At 42.1% G+C, this 25,388-nt stretch overlaps 1 protein-coding gene across 2 annotated transcripts; it reads left to right on the top strand.

The window, feature by feature from the left end:
- Positions 1–15,261: 15,261 nt before the first annotated feature.
- On the top strand, positions 15,262–25,038 carry RGS18 (regulator of G protein signaling 18). 2 transcript variants are annotated; one of them, XM_037404354.1, is made up of 5 exons: positions 15,262–15,602; positions 16,258–16,359; positions 19,869–19,930; positions 20,797–20,963; positions 23,424–25,038. In XM_037404354.1, exons 1-5 carry the CDS (start codon positions 15,484–15,486, stop codon positions 23,676–23,678), a joined length of 705 nt encoding a protein of 234 aa, XP_037260251.1. In that variant the 5' UTR covers positions 15,262–15,483; the 3' UTR covers positions 23,679–25,038. The 2 variants fall into 2 exon arrangements, with proteins under 2 accessions (XP_037260251.1, XP_037260250.1); XM_037404353.1 differs by having other exon boundaries at positions 19,866–19,930.
- Positions 25,039–25,388: the final 350 nt, after the last annotated feature.

The following is a 25,388-nucleotide window of genomic DNA, read 5'->3' as shown; positions in this document are numbered from 1 at the left end:
CTGCAGCTCATCAGGCTTCCAGTCACCTCAGAAGGACCCGCTGCAAAACACCCTGTTAGGAAGCAGCAGGAGGGGAAATTCTCCATAAAGGGGGACAAGTGAGGAGCTGAGAACAACCCCAGCACAGACTGTAACCTCACTAAAGCACACTATCCCACAGCACCTGAGCAGGGCAGGCTGCACAGGGACTAACAAATGGTCCATCCGCAGCCCCAGGATGGACCAGGGCAAGGAGCATTTAGGGAGCCCTATCAGGTGCAGCAGGAGATGGGGTTGGAGAGAAACCAACCTACAACATAGCTCAGGAGGAATCTGTGGCCCAAAGCCTGAGTTTAAATAGAGCTCCTGGTCTGTGAGCAGAGGGTGTGGGTGGGGGCCCAGGTGAAGCTGGTTTGAGGTAAGTAAGGTCTGTGAGTGCCCTCAGGGTTCTGACACCGCATCTTCCCTCTGAACCTGCTCCTCATGTAGGCAAAGCCATCTCTGACCTCCCTGGGAAGAGCTGTGCTGCACTACTTACCCGAGACAACAACAACCATTGTGTGCTGCTCAGTTCCTCCTTGGTCCTTTCCAGCCTCATCCCTCTACCCCCTCATTGTCTGCCTGGTCACGCTGCATTCCATTCGCCAGCATCCTGCTGGCTCCTCCTGTGCTCTACAAGCACATCTTGCAAATTACAGCCATCCTAACACAGCTTTTTCTGCTCAGTAGAGTCCTGTTAACCAGCAACGCTCTTCTCAGTCTCTAGTGATTCAAACCACAAAGCCATTTGTCATGCTACATCTTCTTTCCCAGCGAGTAAAAGTCAATTAGTGTTTTCAGCTTTGCTCTGAAATATCCCCGGCTCCCTCTTGCTGCTTCATGCTACCAGGAAACCATCTACAATAATGACTTGTTTGGATGTCTAGTGCTGTGTTGCAGTGAATTTCAGGCTCTCTAAACTTTCCTCTCTGTGTACCAAACACCTTAAGCAGGAAGCACGTTTTACTGCCAGAAATTCTAAGATTAATGAGGTTTTGTACCTGTCGTATGGCCATTCTTTATATTTTATTTTTTATGCTCAAGAAAATAATGATGATTTTTGCTACCAGACCTTATCTCCTATCTTAAACACCTGAATTTTCAGCAATCTCTCTCATTTTCCTAATCTTTAGTAAAGGAATAAACTCTTGAAAAACAAATGCTCCAAAAGGTTTTCAGGATGTGACCTGGTGCTCTACACAGTCCAAGCATGTGCAGTGAGCACAGGTGGTCCTGTGGCCATCACTGAGTTCTGGTGGCCTGCTGTCCTCCGGGCGCCCTGGCCAGCACCAGCTGCTGTCACACGGTGCTGGCCCAGGCTCCCTGCGAGGTGGCTGGCTGCAGCCATGTCCATGCCCAGAGCCAGGTCTGAGAGGGGCTTGAAGCAGGGGGCTGTTGCACTCAGCAGCAAATCAGCTCCCAACACAAGCTGCTGAGAGTCAAGGTGAATTTCTTTTGAATTTGTCAGTGTTAGGGTGCAATAAGGCACTAAAACTTGACTAGTGCATAATAATTGTATTAGAGCTGCAAGGGTTTTAAAGTTAAACCAGTAATGTTTCTAAAACAGAAATTTCAGAAGTAGTGGTTTCTATCATATTGATATTTTAATTTGAAGTTATGGCTGTTACAGCAAATTCTAATTAAATAAGTTTTTTTTAATGAAATTATTTAATTTCCTGGCTATTTTAAATTAAAGAATATGCAAGTCAATTATTAAATAAAACCATATGTGCTTAGGTTCATTCCTACTCAGCAATGAATCTACACATTTGCTTAAATATTATCATATGCATTTTTGAACCATAGCCTGAGAGAAAAGGCTTGAGAAGGACACACTTTTAATGTGCAGACCATGGGTCTCCTCCAGCAACGGCTGTCAGTCACCTGCTGATAACCGCTTCCATTTCTCAGCAAGACTCTCAGAGAACGGGCAACTTTTCTTCTGCCAGTATGATAGGACACACATTTGGTTTGGACATCGTCTCTACACTTGCTCCCAAAAGAAAAATTCCTATCTTTCCTTAAGGCTTCCAGAACCAGCTCCTGGACAGAGATGCAGCCAAGTGGTGCCCCTCCAGCTGGACAGCGGGGTACAGGTGCTCCACATCACACCTCTGCCTCAACCCCAGCGAGAAGTGCCTGGTTCAGCAGGTTTGTCATACCACCCTCTGGTGAGTAACAGAGCCACAGCGGACGAATGGCATCTCTGAGCACTCTGCTTGAAAATAGTGGCTGAGGTCTCCTACTCCACCGTGGTGTCAGTGGCCTCCCTTCCACACCACGTGAATGCCCAGACCTGTGGATATAACCAGTCCTTCCATTTGTAAATATTCCCCCCTGGGCAGTTTGTACTGTATTATCTGCCTCAAAGAATTAACGGAATAGTAATTCCTGGTCTGTGGCAGAAATGTGGGCTGGCCTTTGATTTCCATGGCATCCTTTCTGGTACTTCCTGGGGTAAGCTGCATGCAATGCCAGGCACCTGGTGCTCCAGTGAGTATGTTCTCTAACACCCACATCTCCTGGTTGTGTGGGGCTTGCCTTGGGAAGCAACGCAGGGTGCACAAATAAAAGCCTGAGTCAGTTTTGGGGAGAAGAGCTGCTGTTTAGATGCGACTGAGCATGTGCACAGTGAAGTGTTTGTGAGGGTTTTGCTCATCTCTGATTCAGCCTAGGAAGGAGCCGGCAAGAGTCACCCAGCCTGGCTTCAAGCCCATCTCACACAATTAGAAAAGTATTAGCTGAACTTAATAGGAAAATCAACATTAAGCAGATAGGAGCTGGTGCAGTTGTTAAAGACAATGTAGTGTTTTATCCCTGGCAGAAGCCCAGGCTAATGGAGGGCTTCCAGCATCCAGAGCAGCCTCCAAATGAAGGCTTAATTGGCCTCTGAAGCCACTCATATAATTACAAACACTTGTAATGAAGCATGAAAAATACAACAGCCCAGCACTGTGACATGGAGGGAAGAAATGATCTCATCTGTCTCAGAAAGGAAATCGAAGTTGTTTTACCTTCTTCCCAACTCCTACCTGGCCTGCAGGCTCCACTTAGGTGCTAGCTTCCAGGGCGGTGCTAAGACCAAGGGGAAATACGGCTTCTAACAGAAGGCAGAACTTCTGCCTTCCCCTGGCTGCTGGGGACACCTCTCCCACCCTTGGTGCAGGCTGGACACCAGGTGGACACTAGAATGGACTTCGACTGCCCACTGCTGGCATGCACAGCACGGCCCGGCCAGCAGCAAAACATCTGCTTTGGTGAAAGCTTTATATTTTGATTCTGCTTTAACTTTAGCTGAGTGACCCTCCGTGATTTCTGTTCAACAGCTGCTCCCTGAAACATGTGTCCCTGCCGATTACTCAGACACAGTAGCAGCAGCTGGAGCACCTGGTCCAGGCAGAGCCATGTACGTTCCCCCTCGCACCAGGGACCTGCAGACCCTGAAAGTGTGCTCCAGAGCAAAGTGGTGAGGAGTCCAAGGTACAGCTCCCTCAGTTGCTATGCTAGATTGAGCCAAAGATCAATGGGGTTTGTGCTGCTCGTTGCTCTGCAATGTTCCGGTTCACTGGGGGACAATTTGCTGGCTTGTTTGTGTTAGGGAAGTACTCTTGAGCCCTTTGGTGAGTTCAGAATCACAGAGTGAGTGAGGCTGGAAGGGAGTCAGGACCCGTCTGGTCCAACACTCACGCAAAGCAAAGGCAGCTTTGAGGTCTTGTATCCCTTTTTATGGATCAGGTGGCATCTGGTCCCACCAAAAGAAAATCTCAACCAGGCATGTTAGGGAGGACCTAGAACTAGTTTAACTTCAATCAGGAAGGCTTCCTCCTTGCATATACCAGCAAAACAGCTGTACCTCCACCACACCCAGCTGTGTCCAAGTAGCCATGCCATCACCCTGACTAGTCAGCCTACTCAGAGTTTTGCAAGGCCACAGAAATATTGGTCACTCTTTCAGCATCAGTTCAGATGACACTGGACCACTTCATCTTATGCTTTTCCCCGACGTTAATCACTAAGGCCAGGGGCAGGAGCTGTGTGCATCCCTCACCTCTACCTCTGTTCCCGAAGGTCACAGCTGCTAATGCAGGGAGGGAAAAATTTCAGGAGAAAAATTCCAATGTCTCTTAAGGAAGGGGAAGGCATGGCACAGAGACTACTGCCACTGCCAGAAGGACAGCAAGGAGCTGTCAGCTGGGTGCCTGTCATGAGGTCGATAAGACAACACCGAGCAACACTTTTGTTCAGGTTGGTTTTCACCACACACTTGGGATTTGAAGGCTCACTGCTCTACACACACCTTGGCCTTCGCTCTTGGACACTACGTCCCTCCATCTGCAGAGCTCTGGTGCTCTTTTCCCATGTGTCCACATATGCTCCACATGGTGTCCATACAAAGCTACTGAGTCACTCCTACTGGGGATGAGAGGTAAGAAATTTCCATCCTCTTCAATAAACTGACTTTGGCTCGACTTACCCAGCCTCCTGTTATCACTGTGGCATGCAGCTGCAATTAAACACTGAGTGCTGAACATTGGTCACTGGGCAGCCATCATTTTCATGTGACTAATGTTGTTTGCCAGCGACTTCTATCCAAGAGTTGGAGCCCTGTGTGGGCCAGACTATGTCAAGAAATACTATATGATAAGCTCACATCTAGCACTCGCGATCTTAGGGTACACCAGCTGGTCTTCTAAAGCAGGCAGTATTCCAGCAAAGGGAGAGCATCCTCTCCCACCCAGGAAGATGGTGGTTAACAAACTACAGCTTCCCTGGCACAGTCTGGACAATCAGTCCCAAAGCCATGAGTTCTTCCTGGCTTATACCAAGCTTTGTATCATTTTACAGCTAAAATGCTAAAATACGATCAAATCACGTTTAGCTAGAGCAAGGCCTGACACGAGTTTAACTGCCCTCAAGTGATGACAAGCAGCAAGTGCAGATAAAGAAGTCGCCTGAAGAGAAGCACGTTTTGCAGGAGCCTGAGTGAGACTTCAGAGGCTCACCTGTGCACAGGAGGCTTTCCCTCACGTGTCAGGCTCAAGCCTGGGGTTTTACTTTGAAGTGTCTGCCCTGGCTCTGCCCCAAGGCCTTGCTGGGCTTCCCTGCTTTCGGCTCAGATAACCATCAGTCAGCTCCGCCTAAATGAATACAGCACGGCAAGCACAGAAGCAAAGCAGTGACCAACAGTTCTTCAGGAGCATGAAAAGGACCCCAGCTCACAGTCCACCTGTTTTTTTGCAGCCGAGATTACGCAGGTTCCTGCACGCACTCAGATACCAGATAATGAGCCCACGTGCAAACGTCAGGAGCAGCTGTGTCTTTTGCCACGTCTGCACAGCCCTATCACAGAAGTAGCAGAAACAAAAACACAGTGCGTGCCCTCAGCACAAACAGGGAGTTCTGGCTGGTAGGGCTGTCACTGGAAGTGGGTGACCAGGATACCAGTGCATGGTCATCCACCTCTAGATACCCGAGATCTATCAGAAGCAACAGTGTACAGTTTGAGCAGGTGAAAGGATCATCCTGATCATTCTCAGCAGGGACAGAAGGGTTCTCTGATACAGATGATCTCTAAACTGAGGGTTGGTGGTCTGAGTTTGTGGAGTCAAGGGGGCCAACTCTTTTGCTTCCCTAGGCAGCTGACAAAGAAGGTCACGTGTGTCTGGGGTGACCAGATAGCAAAACCGAAGGTACCAGAGAGGCCTGGCTCACATACGAGCTCTCCCATAGCTCACAAGGAGGATCATCAGGGAACACGGGCTGTAAGCTCAAGCATGAAGCCAGGGCAAGAGCCAGCACAGCCTGTGCACTCATGCAGGCCACGGCACTGTCCCACAGGAGGCACAGCAGGGCTCTGCTCGGGCTGTATCATGGACACAGGGCACATCCCCTTTGGCCCTGTGGTAGCCCGCCTCTACCCAGCTCCTGCTAGCTGGCCTTTCTGCTGGCTGCAGGACTGGCCCTGCTGATAGAGCCAGCTCTAAACCTTGGGGGAATCCTAAACAGGGCAGGATGTGACTAAATCACCTCCAGAAGAGAAATACAGTGTGATAAGGAAAAGGTGGTGAGTAAAAGGAATACGGTAAGTAGAGCCATGAAGGCCAGCCAGTTTGCCCGCCCTCAGTCACAGCTAGCCCAGCCCAGGGTCACTGTTTACAAGAAGCAACAACTGACGGAGCAGAGCTCTGTCGTCCGCTCACTGCAGGGAGTCCAGAACGCGACTTTTATAACTCTGGTGTGACCCATGTCCTGGGGTCCGCAGCCCATGCCTGCCGCTGCCTGCTGCTTGCTCTGCCCTGGTGAGGCAGAGGGGCACAGGCAAGCCCTGAGGCAGAGCGCTGCTGTGTGCTCAGTCCCACAGGGCGATGGCTGTGCGAGCCACCCTGGCTGCGGCAGTGATACTGATACTGAAAAATCAGAGAAAAACCCTCTAATACGAGGTTTGGAGCATTAGAAAGCAGGCATTATTTATTTTTGGTGCCAGATGCACGGGGGATAAGTTCCACCCAATATGCATGCTGACTTTGTTCACTGTTTATATGGACGATCTAAACATATTAAAGACACTTCTGAGAAACTATTAGCATATTCATTACAGTTCCGAGAACTACGTATCATATCTACACTCCTACTACAGGTGTGACCTAATGGGCCGGGGGTCCTCTGGTGGTCATTTGGGACGTCTTCATCCTCTTCCTTGTCATCTTTCTCTTCTTCTCATCCTTTTCATGACCTTCTCTTCTTCTGACCCTGTTTCAGCACTCCTGGCTCATGCCTTGGTTTTGGACCAGCTCTAATTTACTTAGTAGCTGAACTATACAATGCAGTGTTCTACTAATAGCTAAACTACATAACACAGTGTTGTACAGCTCGGCAATGCCATGGATACATTAGTTGCAACCTTTACCGTTAAACACATGGGCAAAATTCACCCGGTATTAATACCGTAAAGTTGGTCATGGAGAAAACCCCTCTAAGAGTGGATCTGAAATTTCAGAAGGCAGGCGTTCTTTATTACAGCACTGGGAGCACAGAGGAATGTTTCCTCCAAGTGTGCTCACCAAGTTACTGGAGGGTATGCATTATAATATATGTATGTGCATTATAGATGTATACAGTGGAGCACTTACACACTCATAGTGCGTTACACATTCATTTCCATTTGTGTACAGGACTGGTTACAAGTTTCTCACTTCTAATGCAAACCACCTTCAGAGAGCACTGCTGAGCTTTGTTACTAACTCCACGTGCTCCCCCAGCGGGGCTTGCCCTCTCTCGGGGGGGGGCTGTTTGTGTCAGAGGTCGCGATCTCCCACCACCACAGTTATCTTTGTCCTATTTTCAACCAACTGTCTGTGACTTGCAGCACCTTATCAGTTAGCTTCCTCCTGTGGCCAGAGCTTCCTCACTGGGAGGCTTCTTTCTGCATAACTTAGATATAATAGTGTGCTTTTCCCCATCCTTCCCAAGGCTGACTCCCTGGATTAGCAGTCCTTTCATCGTCACTTTTAGAACTTTAGAGACTCAGCTTGGCCTAAACTTTGTGCACAGATTTCTTTAACACAGAGCTAAACACTAAATCAGAGTTTGGTAATTTGGGAGTTTAGGCGTCTTGTGCCTTTGCTGAGCCAGCAACCTTCCCCTTAACCGAATGCTTTGACATGAATAGATAGGTACCTATATCTGTACCAATACAGTGGCATCTACACAGTAGCATGAGTGGCAGCAGGCCCGGCAGGGTGCCGGGGATGTAGGCCCAGGGCCTTCAGGTCAGGCAGAGCTGTCCTGGCTGCCACGTTGTGGCTGCAGCATGCCAGGAGGTGGGGGCTCACTGGTGGCCCTTTCCTGCCCGGCAGCGCTCCCACCGCCGGTGCTACTAGCCACTGTGGCCCCGCGGGCCAGGCCACCCTGCGTGCCGTGCTGCTCGTGCTGCCCTGCTTGCCACCACTGTGCTTCTGCCTCTGCTCGGCAGGCCCGGCGGCCATCGCCATGCCTCAGCCTGGCGAGCCCACGGCTGCATCTCCTGGAAAAAAAAACCCAGACAACTCCTTTCACCAGAGAATCTCCTAGGCAAAATATTTGGAAAAAAGCAGGCTATTTTACCGATTCTCTTTTTAGTCCTTAAGAATGTATTGCTCCGTATATTGCTACGCCTGGCGGAACCAAAGCTGAGCAAGCCACCTCAGCAGGGCTGTCTTGGGCAAACCGCAGCTTCCAGCGCCAGGGACGGAGGGAGGGATGCGCTCAGCTTGTCTGGATTTGACTGGAAAACACCGGGGACATGGATTTCCAAGCAGTGCCGTTCATGTCCCCTTTTTGGAAGGAGGAGAAAGGACATGTCAGAATTTTTGCAATAGAGCAAGCAGCGGGACAGCTGTGGCCATTGCACTGCCTGTCACCTTATTCTGGCGCTGGAAGACCTGGATGCCCATACAGCTGTTCTCACCTTCCATCCTCTGGGAAAGATATATCTGTCGGGACCGGGGTGTGATTTGGTCATCAGAAAGCAAAGATTTTGTTTTAAACCTGGAGACCATTCCATGGGAAAAAAAAAAAAAAAAAAAGAAAAGAAAAAAAAAAGAGTCTTACTTAGCCTCAGTGACAAACTGTAAAGTTAGGCTTTGAAAGGGGCTTGTGGATGGAGCAAAGCAGTCTGCAGACCTTCCCTAGGGAATACAAAAAATGACCTGTGGTCACTGCAAATTGGAATGGAAACTATTTCATACATGGCACAAGGACAAGTTTCAGATCAACATTTTCTATCTTTAGGCAATCTAGGCTGATGTGCAACAGATGAAATGCAACATTTGTATTAGATTTGGTGACCACAGCAATATCAAAGTTATTACAAGTTTTATGTTTATCAAATTCATAACGTAACCTGATAAATGATCACCTGATTTTAGTCAACAGAGAGACTAGAATAGTTTGCTTCCTGGTGTGCATACTGAAAGTGCAAATACCACATTTCCTCCGTTTTGAGGAAGTATTTTGGCAAGCTTTGCAAAACTTATTTTTGTGATTCCAGTTATTCTAGCTGCAACAGAAAAGGTCAGACAAGAAAGACAGGAGCAGCAGACTGGATCTAATGAGAATCTGGTTTAGATGCTGGTGTGAAAACCAGACATCAGCATTTGCAAAAGCCAAGGACTGTGTCAAATCAAAACTGCAATAACGAAGCACATCATGACTTGGGCTAAAAGCCAGAAAAATGCAAGAAGTGAATAGTGCCCAAATGACAAGGTTTTTTTGTCATGAACATGACAGCAAGGGTGAGTACGTAAAATCTGTACTGCTGCTAGGGTCCAGAATGACGAGTGGGTTCAATTCTTTCTTATGTTGCTGCTCACATCTGCTGTGTGCCAACATGTCTCAGATCTGAACCAGGTCACACAGTGTCCAATCCAATGCAACAAATTCAACAGATAAGATTTCTTGCATGACCGAAATTAAACATATGCTTAGGTACTTTGCTAGAGCAGAGCTTTATCTCTACTATGCCTGAAGCTTTTCTGAAGGCTAGCTAAGAGTCACAGCCCTCAGCATACTACTGTGTTAGGTAACCAGCAAGCTTTTCATGAGGGTTCCTGCAAATCTGAAGAATAAATTTGTTGGCAGTTTTGGGGAAGCTGGTGTTACCCTGATGCTTGACAACTGAAGACTTTTATTAGAAATTCTGGTATTAGCTAAGAAGAGGAGAGACTATGACTGGCTGGTGAACACTGATGATGAGTGTCCCTGCCCTGAAGCCAGCCTCTTCATAGGAGATTTATAACAGATTGGGAGGAGGAAAAAGAAACCACTGTTGCCAGACTTTCATCATCTAGGAAACAAAATTGCCCCATCTTAGGTTTTAGGATACAGCTTTTCTTGATCCTCAAAATATAGTTGAACCTTCCTGAATAATTTCTCAGTCATTCTGAAGATTTTGTAATTATTCAAATTGGACCTGGCATTATGATTAAGTTATATCTAATTTTAATGGTGAACTTCTTTGGGTAATTACTGAAGAGAAAAATCAAAGTGACTGGTAGCTTTAAAATCTTCAGACGCTGCCTTCTTTTGACAGACTTTGAAGATAATATATTTATATATTCATATACATTTATACATTTAGTGAGGACCAAGAGATTAATTTTTCATTTTTTTGTACCAACTTTTTTACTGCTCTGATGAGCAATCCACCATACTACTTTGTAAACCCTGGGACTATTTACATCAGCTAAATCAGGACATCAGAACAATGCACTATTAGGAAGAAGTAGCAATGAATACAACATAACAACATATAAGCTGAAGAAAGTATTATTGCAGAAATCTTAGCTGTGCTTTAAATAGGCAGAGTTAGCTGTATCTATGTCAGTGCTGTGTTATACTGAAGCAGCACATGACGCAACACTGCAGCCATCAGGGGTGGCTTTACAATAGAACCTAAGCTCTTAGGTCCTGCCTGATTTCATCTTATATTCCTAGGTGTGACCTTCAAAACCTGTTTGCTACCTCCCAGCCCTGGGGTAGCCCTCTTCCCTGCAAGGCTGCCTTTTTAATACAAAATCCTCCTCATGGCTTCCCTGGTTCTGCATTATGGAGGTTTGACGATGCCTGCCCTAGTAGTTCAACCTGTGCTGCAGCATCCCTGAGATATTCCTGAATCATCTGACTGGAAGAGCAGAGTGAGGACATGCCTGAAATCCAACACGAGAGCTCTGCTTAAAATACGTAGTAGTTCAGTGATTACAGACTCAGTTCTGATGTAAAGCAGGTTTTATTCCCTCATCTGCCATATAGAGTTTGAACTTATGGCTAGTATTTGGTGGACCAGGAGTCACAGCCCCCTTGCATGAGTAACCAATAGTCTGTCCATTCTGTTCTCCCACATCTTTCACAGAAGGAGCAGCAAACGCTCAGCCCAATATTTGCTGTTTCTTGCACTGTTAGCATGGACTGACAAAATCTTTCTCTTTGAAAACAAGGAGATGTCATGTGAGGAATTCCTCTGGCTTTCTGTAAGATGGAAATAAAACCAGTAGTGCGTAACTCCAGTAGGACATTTTGGGCAGGATTTAGAGTACATTCCTGCCTTCAGCATTTCCTGTGAATTCCACACTAAACCCCTACATTTTAAAATGTGTGTGAGTGTCCTAAGTGAGCCCTTCCGGAAGCTGGTCATTAAAATGCAATTGTCTAATGAGCACTGATGTCATGACTGCACACTTGTGGAGAGCTAGTTGTAAACACTGAGTGGTTCCACTGAGGAACCAGCTTCCTGCAGATTAATTGTGACAGTGATGTATGCAATATGTAAATATAACTAATCAGAGATGCTGGCCATATGACCGTGGGGCAGGCAGGAAATGACTACAGCTGCGAACTTTGCAAACTCACTTTCTTGTTTTGACCTTTCAAAAGATGAAATGAATGAATTTATTTTAGCACAGATGTAAACATTTTTCCACATTTTCAGCAGAAGTTCTGCTGAAACTATGAAGATTCCCAAGCCTGCAGCAAGCTTGAGTTTTCATCATGGATGCCTTAGAAAATTCTTTTGAGATCCCTGGCTGACAGGATGTACAGACTCCGAATGCAAAGCATTACGTTCCTGTTGTCAGCGATCCATGTCTGAAGCAATGTAATTTTGCCTCCTTCCTTTTAAACAGCAGCAACAAAAGAGGGTTTTATAATGTGAATTATGTGTAGGTGTTATAATGCTTCTCCTCCACTAACTCTGAGGTATCCCACATGACAAATTCCTCCACCAGGATGAACCGTTTGAGTCCTCCACTGAAGAAATCTACTGAATTAGCAGACTGCAAGCTCCTTTACTTGAGATTTATAACAGAACTATTTTCTGTTTTGTAGTGCTTCATGAAGCAAAAATGGTTTTTTATCTGAAAATGAACAAAACAACCATATGTTGGATCATGTAAGTGTTAAATTGTAGGTCCAATTACGGTTTCCAATAAGGAATAAACAATGTAAATACTGAGGAATGATAAATTGCTACTGAAGAGCAGAATTATTTATTAAAGCCAAATTAATTCAAAACATGTAATTTTGATTTTCAGCTCTTCAAATCCCTTTACAGGAAAAAGGAAGAGAAATATGGACATATATCTCTTCAGCCCATGCACTTCCGTGAAATTTCTTTCTACGCTTATTCTCCACAGGACAGTAAAGAGACTGTGTTGCTTTTTCTTCCCACAAAGATGAATATTGCTTCCCTTCAGCAGAAGCTAAAACATACATAACCCCACAAAAGTCATACCGATAAAAAAAGATTTGAATAAGAACAATGGTGGAGCTCAGTTGTGGAGGAGCCCAGGCAGTGCTGGAACATGACCATGGACACGAAGGAGGTGAAATTTACACTTACCTGGCAAATAACAAAGCCAGTCTGAAGAGCAATGTGGCAGGATTACCAACAGAGGAGAATTTCTCATTGTACTCCAGTTCTTTGAGCTGAGCTGAACCATTCAGTCAGGGCTCCATTTCTATTCAGCTGAATTGAAAGTCTGAATCTTTCAGCATTTCCCTTTAAGAAAGAAATATGACATATTCAGTGTATGATGCAATGTCCTTATAGCTAATGGTATTGGTCAATATTTCTTGCACAGAGGGCAGCTATTGGGTCTACACAAGTCAAGCATCATCAGCTGTCACAGGACCTTATCAAACATTGACAGAAGCCTGTGCAGATATGTTTCGACCAAAGAGATCAGGACATCACCTCAAGCAACTTCCCCCACTTTATGATCTATTAAATTTTGCTTTTTTGTCACATAAAATTGTTTTGAAAATACATTTTCTATTCATCAAACAATGAAAAATGTATTTATTCTTTTCTACAAGTAATAAATCATTAAGTCAATATTGCTCTCACTTTGCAGAGATGACCTTGATTTGAGGGCTTAAGAATCAGTAGCCTCCTTCCTAAAAGACTTGTGAATACATTTCATTGGTTAGAGAAGTGGTGAGGAATCAGGACATTTAGTTCTCATCCCAAATTTCTTCGGAGCTTTCTAGGTCTCTAGTCGTGTAATCAGCATAATATTCTGGGTCTGCTTTTTCTGGCTTAAAATAACTTACTCATTTTTCTACATCGTCATCTTGCAGTATACAAAACAGCCCAGGAGCATTTACAGGGTCATTAATACTGTTGCTATAACTACTGTAGCCTGCAGTGAAAAACAGAAATACCTATTAGCACCAGCACCATCGCTGACAAAACACAGACTGACTTTGATGCAATTTGGCTACTTCAGGGCCTGGATTTAATATTAGCTTTCCATTAATGGAAAAAAAAAAAAGGTGGGTGGGGTGGGGGAGAGATACTGTTTGTAATTACCCCTTTCCTCCCTGTCGTGTCTGCCTCCCCCCAGTTTCCAAATGAATTCTCAGCACATTGCTGCATTCAGGACTGATGCTATTGTCACAGTTTAGTAGTTATACTTGAAGTATCTAAGACATAACGCCTGTTGCTTTAGAGTCATTGAAGAGTGGATTGGACAAGCCACTCAGATGTACACTGGGGAGAGTCCATCGCTGGTGGCTGCTGAAAGAGATGACCTAACGGGTCATTTCCATCTATAAGTTACATGGTATAGTGTCAAGACCACCAAAATTCACTTCTGAGTAATGTTTCATGCTACAAATCTTTCTTAAATCATCTTGTATCAACTATTGAGGCTACAATTAACAACATATTTCAGGAACAGAAATCACCTGGTAATAAAATAATGGCAGAGGAACACAGACAGTATTATATACACATAAAAGGTGGGGGGGAAGAGACTCACGTGACTACCACTGTTGCCATAAAACTGAAATGAAATAATGCATTCTATATTTATTTACTTACTGGCAAAAGTCAGAATATGTTATTAAAGATAGCTGTGGTTAAAGCCAGTTTACAATAAGCAGGATGTGATATATAAGCCCACTCTGAAACTGAAAATGCAGTTTAGAAATCCTGCTTCTTACAAGTCCTTGGGTTACAAAAAGCAGATTTGCACTGGATATTTCCCATTCAGTCTAATTTTTAAATTTGTAACACACATGTGATACATGTGAGTTTTCTTTCTTCTTTTTCTTTTTAAAAATAGTAATCACAATAAATAACATCTTTTTTTTGTCATGTTTCAGGAATTTGGAGCCCCAGCAGAGTTATTTTTTTCAGTTCTTTTGAATATTGGTACCTCCTGTCCTCCTTAGCTCCACAAGCCGCAAGGAAAAGGCTGTGGTGGGACTCTCACCAGAACTTACCCAAGTTGTGGTGATTGTGCAGAACTGGACACAATGGAGGGAAGGTGATGAGGCCATGTTCTCTCCCCAGGGGTCAGTGTCTGATCTGAATGATCAAAACAAGGGATTGGTGTTAACAAAAGGAGGACTGTTTAATTCTTAATCATCTGAGTGCCACATAATTTTAATCTTTTCCAGCACCTCATTCACCAAACACTGAAATGGTTTCTTTGATAGACGTATTGTTCTTATGATATCTTCAACACAAATTGTACTTAAGAACAAGAAACTTAATTGACATCAAGCGTGTATGTGAGGAGGTAATTTGTGCTGATCAGCCTAAAAAATTAATGTATTTTTATTTATGCAAGCTGAAATGAGAGATTTGGGTTATTTACTGTCAAAATTTAAAAACCAAACAGTTCACAAATTTCTGTGCTAAACTAACGACTTTTTCTCTTGGCTGGGAGACTGTAAATGAAAATAAAGCCACAGATCTAAAAGATAAAGAAGGAGTTTTAAGTGGATGAACTTGAAATTAGAAGTAGGTGCTCATCATTTCTGAAAAATGGTGCAAAAATTAAAACCTCCACTTACAAAACATCTGATCAATCACAGCTTCATCTGGCTCTTGCAGGAGCCTCAGAATCTCTGAGTTTCAAGTTAGCATGCTATAGATAGAACTGGTTTTGTGTCCAGCATATAGCACCTGAGGCTGGAGGGAGCTGTTTGAGGTCAGTTAGAAATTCTAAGAGGTGAAGATAATGTTGCATGTTATTTTATGCAAAATTATTCTCATTAAAGTTCATTTTAGAGAAGCTATGTACACTTCTCACAGGTGTTTTGGGGAAAAGAATGGCTTCATCCTAAGTCTAGTGAAATACCAAGTTCCACAAGCAGGAGCTGCTGTCTGCAGATAGCTGTGTTTGTCTGGATGAGCAACAGCCATTTTGCAAAACTGCAATCTCACTTCCCTAAGTGACGACTGTAAAACCAGAACTCTACTTAAAAGTCCCGTGTATGTGTAGCTGCAGGGGCAGTGAAGGTGGAGAGCCTCCTTCTTCCCACTACCAGCTCTGGCAACAGCTCAACAGCCAACTGGGGGCAACCCAGCCTGACACAGCATGTGAGAGCCCTCCTGAGCACGTCAGTGACACCAGCTGCAACTGCTGTAAGGAAGTAAAAGAAACATTTTCTGAAACTGGGAAGATTCTTTAGAGGAAGATGGAGAACCCACTTCTTTTATTCCCCCAGCTAAACATCTCTGCTTCAAAGGATAAATCATATTACAAAGTCATGAAACCAACAATTAAAGAAGAGCCACATAAAGCAAGCAAGTCTGGGTAAGTTTTAAGGTCATGCTCATGCTCTGAGTGTCCTGTTTATTTAGAGGATTCTTCAAACATAGCTTGTGGGTATGAATTTAGGGCACAGAGTGTTTTATTTTTGACTTTATGTATATGAAAATTCATGAACCGCAATCCTAGGAATTGTATACATAAAATATTAATTCATGGTGGAAATATTTTTTAAGAACAAGAAATGAATCAATTAATAAATTAAGAAAACAAGAAAGGAAGGTTTCAAGAAGTTCTGAGAAAAGCCTCAATACGATCTGGGAGAGTTTCTTCTTGAAAATTTCAAATGACAGGAAGCAATACTTCCTTTTTCTTTGCGAAACATTACATGTAGAAGATGCTGAGCCAAGTGTTGATGTTCTCTACAGATTTCACCCCCTCATCTTTAAAATAAATGAAAAAGATACTGAAAATGAAAAGGCTTCCGTTTCACCTTATGAGCGCTTCATATGTAAATATGTGCTAAGCGATAGAGAAAAAAAATCATTGATGCGAATAATATATGTAGAAGCAACATCAACATTACTGTAAGTGAACATTCTTCATGATGAAGAAGGGATATTAGTGAAAGGAAATGTTTGAGGGAATAAAACCAACTTTCAGCAACGTTGCCTGAAAAGCTACCCTAATTCTGTTGTAGAGCTAAGCAGAAAAGAAATAGGCTGAGCCTTCTCCTGCAGAAATCTGAATTCCATGAAGGTGATCATCTTGGTAAACCTGGAAATTTGACAAAAGCAGCAAGGTAAGCACTGTAAAAGACTGAGTCGATGGGGATTCCTCTCAGGAAGTGCTTGTGTGACTCAGAATGTTTCCTCCATTTGTGTGTGTGTGCATTTAGACCTGGCAGAGAATAACGCTTTCAAGGTCTCTTTAAGTTAAAAGTTAGCAATCTAACCCAAGCATACAAACACTATAGAATTATTTGGTACACATCAAGGTAACTGACCATTAGTGTTTTCACACCACTAAGTAAAAGTGTAGACTGGTCCCCATACACTTGCAGATACATTTAAGCCTTTACTCATGCCAACAGCGTTTTTACTAGCCCACTGACTATAGTGAGCAAGTATCAACTCAGAAATGTAGCTGACAAATTACTGCTTACAGGGAAATCACAGCTCCTTGGAAAGCAGGTTTTTCAGAGTTCTGTGATGCAGAAATGCCAGATGCATGTCAAATACTGAACGCATAGTTCCTCAATAATTGCAGTAATTGTTTGAACACGCTTGTCTCCAAAATTCAGATGCTGATGATTAAACGCTGTTGTTATGTTGTCCCTGTTACAATATTTCTCATAAAGATGCCAGGTTAAATCTTGGTTTTGTTAACTTCAATAAGCGTTTAGTTCCTGACTTCAATGGAGTACCAAGATCTCAACTGATAGATTAAGAATTGCATTTGTAGATCTTGACTGAAAAGAAGGAATGTGTAAAGTACTCCATGGCCTAAAATAATTGCCACCTCTTCCTTTCCATCACAAATCACTTCAGAACGCTTCAGTACTTCCCGTGCTCTTTTGTCTTGTTAAGCCTGATGAACCTTGTTTAAGCAGTTACTGTCTTTGGGACAAAGATGCGTGCTTTGACCAGAACTGCTTCTACAAGCCCTTACTAATTGTGAACATGTGGTAGAAATTGTATAAAGGCCCAAACTCTGTTTCTAGAACCCATGAAAAAGTGGCTGAGAAATGGGTGTCTAAATGCTTGCACCTATGCATCTGAATAATTAGGCAATGTTTGTTGCTCCCATGTCCAAATATCATGCCCATCCAAATGATGGGGTGGGCTTATTAGCTGGAATACTTTCCAGTCCTTGCTCCGAGGGCAGCAGTAGGAGTGGTGTCATTACTTTCTTTTATTTGCTCTTTGTTTTGCTGCTGGCGGAAGCCTTAACTCAATGGTTTTACAGTGCAGTCAGAAACACAAGACGTTGTGATGACGAGCAAAGGTAAAAGAGTGCTGAGAACAGCCTTTTTCCATTTCTTGGTTGTAAATGCAGGCAGTATTGGGTGGCTGCTTACCCCCAGGTATTTCATATAAAGTACACAGCCATCAATGCATTCTTATAATCTGTGTAAAGGCACTTTCAGACACAGATACAGTAGCAACAAATAATTCTCTGAAGAACTTGCCCCTTTTAAAGGACTATCACTTCCTCACTCAGCCGCCTTTTACCGTGTTACTCCCAGCCAGGTGCCTGACTAACAGTTCTTGTATGGAAGAGAAACTGGTAGATTTTTGCTGATCTTTCTCTAGATATAGATTAGAGAGAGAGATGTAGATAATTTTTAGCAAAAATGAAAAAAAATTACTCTTTTTCAAATAATAAAGTGAGATAATACTTTGAGATTTGTTAAGTGGTTTACTTAATTTTTATGATTGCCGTTCTTCACGCAGAGACACTAACTAAGCAGAAAGAGAATTTAATGAAACACTGCAGATGGACATTGTGGTGATAGTGGAAATGCCTGGGACCTGTTAATGAGCTGCTTCTCATCTTTAGAAAGTGACAAAGCTGAAGAAATCTTGGTTTCTGTCTATTATTGCAGCAACTCATTGCTGCACCCGGATGTTGGGGATCTGTGAGGCTAATGGGTTGATGCAGTTTTTGAAGGAAAACCAGAAATTCACAGCAAGAGCTTCCAAACCCAGCAAAGAACCTCTCCAGCGTTCTCTTTGGTTGTGGACCATGTGTGTTGTCTAAAGTCATCAGGGTTTATCTTTCACTATGACCAAACTAATTTCTGTAGCCACAGGAACCCACTGTTCCCAGACTTACAAGTCCACACGCCTCAGAGAACTGTACTTTTTGTACTTCTTATAATTTAAAATCCCTGTAAGGGAGTGAGGTCTCATTTTCCCTGACTCCAGAATCATCCTTCTTTACTGACATATGCTTATTTCTTGAATTTCAGTTCTCCAGTATTTGTACCTCTCAAGAACTGTTTGTCTCTCCCTGGTGAGAGATTTCATTCCTATAAGCAATTACATCAGCTAGGAAACATGTGACACCTATAAAAAAAAATTTTAAATCCTCCTTATAGTTTTGTGCAAAACCAAGATCATTACTGGCTTAAATTCATTCCCAAAGTCATTTGAATTTCCTTTCATCTAAACTTCATATGACTACAGAATTTGCAAAGGGAACTCAGACGACAGGAATCAGGCAACAGAACAGCAAGCCTCCACAAGGGAGGGGGAGTCAAACTCAAGAAGTATTCAGTCCAGAAGAAGTTGTTCTAACCAACTAACCCTGGACAAGTTGCTGATTGATATTTTCAGTGTACTGTGCTTTGCCCTCGAACGAAAATGGTTCTAAATATTAATATTCATAAAGCACCTGATAAAAATTGACTTCCCCCTGATAAAAATTGACTTCCCCTTCAGGCTTGAAATTTAATTCCTAGTCCTAGCATGCTGGAGTCCATGTCTGGACTTACTCCAGTTCTGGTCTACTGAAAATCAAAGTGCTGGCCAGGTGTGCATTCAGGGTTAATCTGTACAAAACCAAAAAAAAAAAAAAAAAAAAGTTTCTCCAAAATTGTATTTGTATGAATGAAGTAGGGTGTTCTTTTTTTGTTTTCTGCACTGTTCACCAGGGCAGAATATTTGAAATCAAAGTAAAATATGTGCAAGTTGACATACTTGATGAAGAACACAAGGAGTTTTATAAGTAGATCACTGTGTCTCAGAATAATATGACATTTGAAATATGTTTGTGGTAAACTAAGCACAGGCTACATATGCTATTACCCTTTAAGACTTATCACCTAAAGTATATTGTTAGAACTTTGTCTTCAGGCTATAGAATTTCCCGTATTTCATTAAAAATAGATTGTGGTAACACAGCCTCAGACCAAGTGTGTTTAAAACCACATCTCTGCAAGAGTATTTTTTAAGTTTAAATAGGTGACTGACCTGGTTCCCCTATGAGTTTTAGCATCCTGAATGATGTCAATTAACTTAATAGTAGTACAACACAAACATAGAAGAGAAAAATCTCTATTCTGATGTTTGTTTTTTTTCTTTAAATAGGGGAAAAAAGTGCAGCTCTGCAGGAAAAATGTCACAAAAAACCAAACCAAATGTTTCTAAGGTCTATAAGAGAATGAGCTGCTTTAGTAATGTGATCTAATCAAAGGCTTTGTGAACCAGTCCTGAGCAATAACGGTAACAGATAATGTATGTTACAACAGCCTCATAAATACACAATATGCACAATTCTTCAAAACCACTTTGTTTTCTTAAGCAGTGTGTCTCCTGAAGAAGCAGTGAAATGGGGAGAGTCTTTTGACAAACTGCTTTCTGAGAAAGGTTAGTCGATTTTTCCTCTCTGTGCAGACTGTTAGGATGGAAAATTGATGGAAAATGATGGAAAACTATAAAATCCAGTTGTGCACTTCAATAGAGTTGGCACTTACCTAAACTAGGTATGATGGGTGATTTATAGCCGCATGTGTTTCTCATGTCCTCATGTGCTTAGGCTGTAGCATACTGTCAACTACTGAAAATAATTGAAAATAACTTTCAAGTTTCATATTTTATTGAACAAAGTAATATAACAGACAGTAAAGAATTCCTTCAATAAACAGTAGAATTCGATGTGAATATTGCTCAAATAGTTCTGACTGCAAGACCAAAACTGAAAAATGAAAACATGTTCTATGCATTTAAAAAAGGCTTCGGCACTTCTGATACAGTTTGTTTCTAAAACAGGGGTAGCATCAAAGCCAGCCATCATTTGAAAGGGCCTGTTGCTCACATAATTATCGAATGCACATATGTCCTTCCTTCCATTTTGGAGGGACACGTGATGATCCAGCTGCAGTGCCGGACACTATGTGCTTTACAAGTGTTCCTTGGACAGCTGACATCAATACGATTACATTACTTCCACAGATAAGCGTACTTGGGAAAGAAAATATCTTCAGCATAATAACAATGGATAGTGGATTTTTACAGAGGCTGAGAATTCTGTAATGGGAGTTACAGCACTCGGGATCATGATGAAAGACCTGGAGTTATTTGAAAACATTTATGTATTTTAAAATAATTATCTACAATGCGATGTAATTCAAAGGGAGGACAACCTATTTTATTACCTTGCACAGACTGTGTGAAAAGAGTAACTGCCTGAGAAGGATATATTTTTTTAATGCAATTCAACATTCCTTCTGTAGCTGGATTGGATGCCTTTACGAAGTTTCTGAAAACTGAGTTCAGTGAGGAGAACATCGAGTTCTGGATAGCTTGCGAGGATTACAAGAAAAGCAAAACTGCACATGAACTTTTGCCAAAAGCTAAGACCATTTATGAAACGTTCATACAGAAAGATGCTCCAAAAGAGGTACAGTAAAAACGTTCTTCATCGTGCACAGTATTTGACCCAGCTACAGCTGATGAAATCTGCTTTTAGGAAGTGCATGCCCAGAACAACAGGGGCAACAGTTAATCGTGTAGTCACTGATGTAAGAAGGCTATATCTTAAATGTCAGATGTCTGGAAGGAAATCTGGAAGCAACCGCACAGATTATTCTCACTGTCCTCCACACTCCTTTCAGTACCCCTTCCATGTTACTCTTCCAAGTGTAGAGCATGAGTTTAAATATTTTGTCATGGGAACCAGAGCTCCCTAGTGGTCTGTAAAGCCGGGATAGACATGTACAGGCTATATTTAAGAAAAAATAGTGATGTTAAATGTTAAAGCTGAAATGAGACATGGCAGGTAGCACAATCATAAGCAGAAAAAGTATTTTCTGTTTTTATTTTAAGTTCCCTCCAGAGCATGATTTAATCTCCCTTTCTTTTAAGTCAGTATTTTTCTATTAAATTATTACATAACTGAGATTCGGAAGCTTTTTTTTTTTTTTTAATTAACCAAAAGACTAAAAGAGACTAGAAGAAACTATTAAATTAAACATATCCTTTAAAATAATAATTATGTTTTAAGCATGGGTTTTCTTCATTGACCCCTTTCCCCTTCTGCTCCCCAGCTTCAATTGCATATTCTTGGTGTGTTACTGCCATCATATACACAAAAAACATGTTGACAGGTCAATTCTCATGAGCACCAAGGCCTTTTTATATAATAGTGCAAAAAATTTTCTTATTTACAGTTTCTTCCTGTTACTGAAGCATCTTATAAGGGATCCATGAACAAGCAAAAGGAGTATTTTTTGCCTGCTTTAGGCAGGACATGAACAGGTTGGGAGATGATGAACTCTCACTGAAATCACAATCAGCTTTTTCAATAGTTCTTTTGAACTTGCAATTTCCTCTAATTCTATCAAGTTTGAGCAATCAAAAATGTCACTTGCCAATGCTTCTTTTCCCCTGTGTCCTTTATTTTTAAAAAAATATTTTTCAGAATAGCAAAAGTTAAACACTAACTGCTGCTTCCCTGTAACAAGCATGAAAGAGGCGTCATTCTCCCTGTAAGAGCTGCCAAATGGTGCAATTTCCACCTGTAATTCCCACAGGTTATATTTAAGATTCAGATCTGCTTTTCCTAGGAAATGTCCACTTCCAAAGACTTACGTTCCTTTTTATTTCTTCCCCTGCTGCGTGTCTTTGGGGCGGACCTTACATAAAAAGAACCCCTGAGCTGTTTGAGGTGGAGACTGTCGTCAGTTGACCAGTCTGTCGGCAGTTATGGTAGGGCATCAAGCACCGATACTGTCAGTGCTTATGAGACTGATGTAAGCAAAAAGACGAGCAGGAGGAAAGCCAGGGAGGGGACTGCATGTGGAAGTGGTACATTGGCTAACGGTAATGTAACGATTTCTTTATCTGTCATACTTGTGACTGGTGCACATAGTGTGGGTGCTGTTGCTCACCTTACGCAGCTGGCTTTGCTGAGGTTTCCTCCCTTGGCTTTGGCTGAGCAGCTAAGACCAGCCAACAGCATCTCATTTCAGACCACACAGCTCCGGAACTTCCATCTTCTGACTAACTTCTCATCCAGAAGAGCTCTTTTACACACAAATTTCTGGGTGTAAAATTGTAAAATATTAGGTTGGATAAGTGGACCATTTTATCATATTGCTAATTGCCTTTTAGTTCTTAGATCTAAACTATTTATTTTATGGAACCGTTTTAAGCTTTTTGGAAAGCTTTAAACTTTATGGAAATGACAGGTGTATCTTGGTGAGGAAAAAAAAAATGTATTACAGAAGTCACTTCCTGACTGGTTCAACAATTTTTTTAATTATTCTATCTTATTTTTCAAAATAGCATGCTTCAATCAGTGCCTGATACCTCAATAAAATTCTCATACTAATTAAACCTTCCAAGGATGAATGCAATGGCACAAATTATCATTTTGATGTGCTTTTCCCATCCAAATCATCTTTATATTTTTAATAATTAGTTTTCTCACCTTCCTACTACCAAAACTCTACACAGGAACCAGAAATTTTAAATATTCACTAGCGCAGTCTAACGAAACAAAGTTCTACATGAATCCTAAATGAGAACGGAGGGAGTTCTATATCAGTCTGCAAAGTCTGACAGCTGCAACTGTACGAGGATCATAATTACAAAATTACTTTTAGCCAAACATCGAACTGTATCTTCTATGTTACCAGTTGTCCATTGCACCAATGACACAGCTGTGAAGCCTTTCTGACAGCCGTTACTGAACATGACCATACTAACTAATCCCATGGTATCGATATCCCATTGTGTCAGGGATTCAAGGTCCTCTTAGCAGACAAGACTCTCACCAAAGTAGAGTCGTTGCTACAGACAATAACACAGGCAATGCATCAATGTGTGTTAAAGAAATACACTTTTCCTCATTCTCCAGGTGAATCTGGACTTTCAAACCAAAGAAGTCACGAGTCAGAATATTGAACAGCCCATCATCACCACCTTCGATGCAGCACAAAACACAGTCTACAGGCTGATGGAGCAAGACAGCTACCCACGCTTCCTGAGATCTGATCCTTACTTAAATTTGGTTAAGGGGAGAAATCCCAGTCGTCCTACCCTTAGGAGACGATCACGGTCTTTTACTGTTCATGATTTCCAGGGTGTACGACCAGACTTTACTATTTGGTAACAGGGAAACTTAACCCTCATAAATTCTAGCTACTGCAGCAACTTGTATGTTGTTTAAAATCCAAATCCTTAGCAAGTGTAAGTCAGTGGAAAACAAAGTTACATGCACTTACACCAGGTCAGAGTTCTGTAGCTGGTGATTAATCTCATTTATTATAGAGAAGCAGGCAACATGTTTGCAAGACTGATTATGTAAATTTTTCATACAGTAATATATTTTTGAACTCGAGCAAGAGCTGTGATCATATTTGGAGAGAAAAATTTGAGTTTCCTGTGTAAAAATGTTGTATAAAATGTCATTTGATTATATCCACCATGTATCCTGGGTCTGTATTATTTAGGACAGAGTTTCATCACTGTCAGAACCTATATACCCAGCCTTTGCACATATTTATATTTCTGCAATATTTCTTACACTAAGCACAGAGTATCTGTGGCATTTTCTCTTACTGCAAAACACGTAGGAACGTTATAAGTATAGTGTAAAGTTACATGGATTTTAACTACAGCCACTGCATAATTAAAATTTATCTGTCACATATATTAAGAGGAACATTAGAATATCTATTTAATTTTTGGGGGTACATTTTGTACTGTTTTTTTTTATTACATGTGTCTGTTCTCTGTATTTAAGTTATGCTATACAGATTAGCTTTGCCATCAAATATTTGTATTCTAAATTTTTGCAACCAAATGAGCAGCACCAAAGGGCCAAGAATGCTATTTTAACACAATGTCTGTCATTAAATATAAGGTCATGTGTATGTGTATATATACATATAAACCAAATATTTCTACTTTTATTTGTAAATATTCATGGTATACCAACTTTGTTACTAAACTTTGTTCTAATTTTTTTCCTGCCTTTTATTTTGAAAAAGGATCTGAAAATTAACAGCTCTTGGACTCAGTTAGAATAACCTTTGGTCTCCAGTCATTGATACGCTCTCTGTGGTTATAGAGGAGGAAGGAGACATCTCCCCTTTAATTTCTTTGCTATGAAGTCACGCATAGCCTTTTCATAGTCAGTGTATGCAGTTATCCTGTCGTCTTCTTTCAGAATTGATGCAGACGTACCTTGAAGCATGGGGCAATGAGCATCTTAAACATTGGTTCAGTTTAGCAAGTGGCTGCAAGATTTAGTTGTAACTATGACTTGTATATCCAGTCACTTTGCATTTAATTTAAGCTTTCACCTTTTTCTTCCCCTTTCTGTAAACCAGTCAAAGTGAAGAGGTACAGCTCCTGAGGACAGGACTTTATGTACATTACTGATACAGGGTATATATGAACTGCTTGATCTGAGGGTTGCCATGTCTGCTTTACTGATTTTCAATAAATCTGAAGTGATCTACTTAAAATGTTGTCAGGATTTGGTTTATGGCTAGTACATTGATGAGTAAACCACGATGACTTCGCTTATAATTCAATACTAGCTGTAATCCATGCAATTTCAATCAAAAGTGTCACTGTGCAGAGAGATCCAAACTCAGCAGGAGATGCTGCTGAGCCGCAGTGACGTGGGAACCACCTCCAGACTCTCTGCTTCACCTGGGGAACAGGCAGGCAACGCATTCATAACAATGAAGATTATGATCCTTGCTGCTTTATTCTGTTCGCCTTCCCTGATCCCCAGACTCCAGGCACATGTTATTTCTAACTGTGCAAGCAGTCAGAACCGGGTCACGGCGATTTGGGAATACATCAAAAG

Source organism: Falco rusticolus, chromosome 11, assembly GCF_015220075.1.
Source record: "Falco rusticolus isolate bFalRus1 chromosome 11, bFalRus1.pri, whole genome shotgun sequence".
Classification (NCBI taxonomy): Eukaryota; Metazoa; Chordata; class Aves; order Falconiformes; family Falconidae; genus Falco; species Falco rusticolus.
Note: the sequence above shows the minus strand (reverse complement) of the source record. Positions and strands in the feature narration are given on the sequence as shown.

Excerpts from the sequence above, each read along its gene's own strand:
- RGS18 (XM_037404353.1), top strand. The coding sequence starts at position 15,484 with ATGGAGAACCCACTTCTTTTATTCCCCCAGCTAAACATCTCTGCTTCA. Across the intron at positions 15,603-16,257 it reads CATAAAGCAAGCAAGTCTGG|AGCTAAGCAGAAAAGAAATA; the intron begins GTAAGTTTTAAG and ends ATTCTGTTGTAG. Across the intron at positions 20,964-23,423 it reads AGAAAGATGCTCCAAAAGAG|GTGAATCTGGACTTTCAAAC; the intron begins GTACAGTAAAAA and ends CTCATTCTCCAG.